This window comes from Arachis hypogaea, chromosome 8 (assembly GCF_003086295.3).
Source record: "Arachis hypogaea cultivar Tifrunner chromosome 8, arahy.Tifrunner.gnm2.J5K5, whole genome shotgun sequence".
NCBI classification, from domain to species: domain Eukaryota; kingdom Viridiplantae; phylum Streptophyta; class Magnoliopsida; order Fabales; family Fabaceae; genus Arachis; species Arachis hypogaea.
In genome coordinates, this window is record NC_092043.1 from 32,655,982 (window position 1) to 32,659,200 (window position 3,219).

At 28.7% G+C, this 3,219-nt stretch overlaps 1 protein-coding gene across 1 annotated transcript; it reads left to right on the forward strand.

The window, feature by feature from the left end:
* The first annotated feature begins 1,681 nt into the window (after positions 1-1,681).
* LOC112707052 (uncharacterized) lies at positions 1,682-2,984 on the forward strand. The gene is made up of 2 exons (XM_025758609.3): positions 1,682-2,066; positions 2,268-2,984. Exons 1-2 carry the CDS (start codon positions 1,804-1,806, stop codon positions 2,821-2,823), a joined length of 819 nt encoding a protein of 272 aa, XP_025614394.1. The 5' UTR covers positions 1,682-1,803; the 3' UTR covers positions 2,824-2,984.
* The last annotated feature ends 235 nt before the right edge of the window (positions 2,985-3,219 follow it).

The window sequence follows — 3,219 nt, forward strand, 5'->3', positions numbered from 1 at the left end:
TAGAAATTGAAATAAAAATAAAATTTTAATTTAATTTACACAAAAAATAAATTTAAAATTAATTAATTGAAATAAGAATATTTTAAATATAAAATATTATTAAAGTTTTAATTTTTATCTCCAAAAATTTTAGTCTTTTGTATTTCTACTTTCTAAAAATACTTAAATATTAAAATTTTAGAAACAGAAACAAAAAATGTAAATACTAGTTTTTAGGCCAATAACCATAAGGGAGCCACTTAGATAAAGATTTTAAAAACGTTTTTTTTAAATATATTTTTTAAAAATTAAAATTTAACACATATAATCAATTAAATTTTATTATTTTTATTAAAATTAGACCGGACAAATCAGTTTAGCAAAAAAATTAATAAATTAAATTTTGAACTGGTATAAATTAATATTTTTTATAAAAAATTACTACAATATCTCTATTATAAAACACAGTTAAAATATTCCTATTATATATATATATATATATATATATATATATTAATTTTAAAACTTTAAATTCTAATCCTATAACAACAAAGAAGAAAAGGAATAGAATTTAAGATTCTCAAAATTAATATATATAATAAAAATATTTTAGTCATTTTATATAATAGGGGTATTATAGTAATTTTTTATAAAAAATAATATTAATTTAGACCGATTTAAAATTTGATTCACTATTTTTTGGTCAAATTAATTTATCTGACTTAATTTTAACAAAAATAATACAATCTAAATTATTATATATTAAATTTTAATTATTAAAAAATATTTAAAAAAAACATTTTATGCGTCTTTATGGGAGCATCTCCCTAAACATAATGTTAAAGGTTTTGATATATAGCTCGGGAGCTTTTGTTTTGTTTCTCACTTTTAAAGGTTAAGTTTAATTTAATTATTTAAAAGATAAAGAGAATACTTGGAGGAAGAAAATAAAAGTTATTAATATTATTTTAATTATTAAAATATTTTTAATTAATATATATATATATATTAAAGATATAATTATTCGTATATCTATTTTTATTAATTTAAATTTTTAAAAAAATTAATATCATAACAATATAATTATAATTGAAAATTCATTTTAATTAGAAGGTGTACCTAATTTTTGGAACATCTTAAATTAGAGATTGCTAGCTTGTGACAAGTCTAATCAAGTCTCTTTAATGAATTATCAACACAGGACAAGCTAATAATATCTCAGATTTGTGGTGATGAGAATTGCGCTGATGCACATGAAGAAATTAAAGCAATATTTTTTTTTTTGAGTACACTGATGGTACATAAATAGAACTTAACCAAAATAATGTTATGTAGTACATGATATACTGTTACTATATCCTGTAAAACTCTTTTAACACAATAATCGGAAAATCACGAAACATTATAGTGATCTGTTTTTATAAAAGAATCTATATATGCATGTATGTATTTATATGGGTTATACTTATACCATATATGATATATGTATATATGGTTTTGTTGATCCATAAAAGGAGTAAGCAAAATGGGTGGCTCTGGTTGTCCCAGTAGTTAATAATGGAAAGAAACATGTAGACGACCAATAGACGTATGCAGTGGTTAAGGGGAGCATAGAACAGTATAATGACCATTTTATCCTCGACGTGCATCACGTTTTGGTTGTGAACGCAATGTCATATATATGGTCACAATGGAAGCAAAAAGGAGAATGTGAGAACCTACTCTCTCTCCCTATTGTTTCTGTCTTATTCACAGTAAAATACCTGCTGCTATATATTCAATTAAGAAAGCAATAACAACAAGAATAATAATAGTAGTGTAGCTATGGTGAGAACCCCTTTGTGTGACAAGAGTGGAATGAGGAAGGGCACGTGGACACCTGAGGAAGACAAGAAGTTGGTCGCTTATGTTACTAGGTATGGTTGCTGGAATTGGCGTCTTCTCCCAAAGTTTGCAGGTCTTGAAAGGTGTGGCAAGAGTTGCAGACTTAGGTGGATGAACTACCTCAGACCCAACATCAAAAGAGGCAACTACACTCAAGAAGAAGAGGATACTATCATCACACTTCACCAAAACCTTGGCAATAGGTATCATCTTCAATTACCCAAGTCAATGCTCTCACCTCCATTGCTTCTCTCTATATATATATACACTACTACCAATCAATAATGTTGCAGTTTCTGTATCTCATGAATACTGTCACGTGCGTATAGATATTTATATCATGCACGCGACACAAACTAAGACATGAAAGTAACTGATATTTGTTGATGTGGTGGTGGATGCAGATGGTCCCTAATTGCGGCGAATTTACCAGGAAGAACTGATAACGAGATAAAGAATCACTGGCACACTGTTCTGAAGAAGCGTATTCAAGAAAAGTCGTCGTCATCGTCGTCGTCAGGCACAGGCAAAGGTAGTAGAACCGGAAAAGCTAAAGCTTCTTCCAAAGTAAAGAATAATGATAATAATAATTATGACTCCCCAACAACACTAATGGAACAAGATTTCAATAACATTGGTGCTAGTTGTGATGATCGTCGTCATAATAATAGCCCATTGTCTCCACAACCATCCTCTAGCGGTTTCTCTTGCGTAACAACAGATACTGAAACCGCCGCTATAAACCATGAGGATAATAATTTAATTATTCTAGAGAATAATAATAATGATTACGGCGAGCTTGGTTTCCTTGATGCATATGATGAGCCAGTGAGTGCAGATTTCTGGACAGAACCATATCTGATTGACTTTTCCTATGTCCCACCCAGTAGTGAAGAATACTTTCTTAACCCTATTTGGGATATAGAATTCTGGGGCCAGAATAGCTTATACCTGGAATGAGGGTACGTTAATCAGAATCTGGGATATGATATCTGTAATTATTCCATGTATGTATATGTATATAGTCATGTGGGTGTGTTCATATTCCTGTATGTTTATAGTTGTACCATCATCATCAATAATAATATATGACAATATTTTATGGTCGGAATAATAACAAATCTAGAAACACATTTGCAACGCCAGTTGAAATAAGAACATAAAAAATGATCTTAAAAAGACACATTCAAAGCATGGAAACATTAAAGAATATCTGATGATCGAAGAATTTCTCGGGATAATTAACTAATCTGTCATAGATAGAGACAATAATTAGGATAGTTGTGTTTATTTTCCGGTGGGAATGTGATGCAATTAATTTTCGTCCTTATGATGTATAACATTATTGTTCTTTCA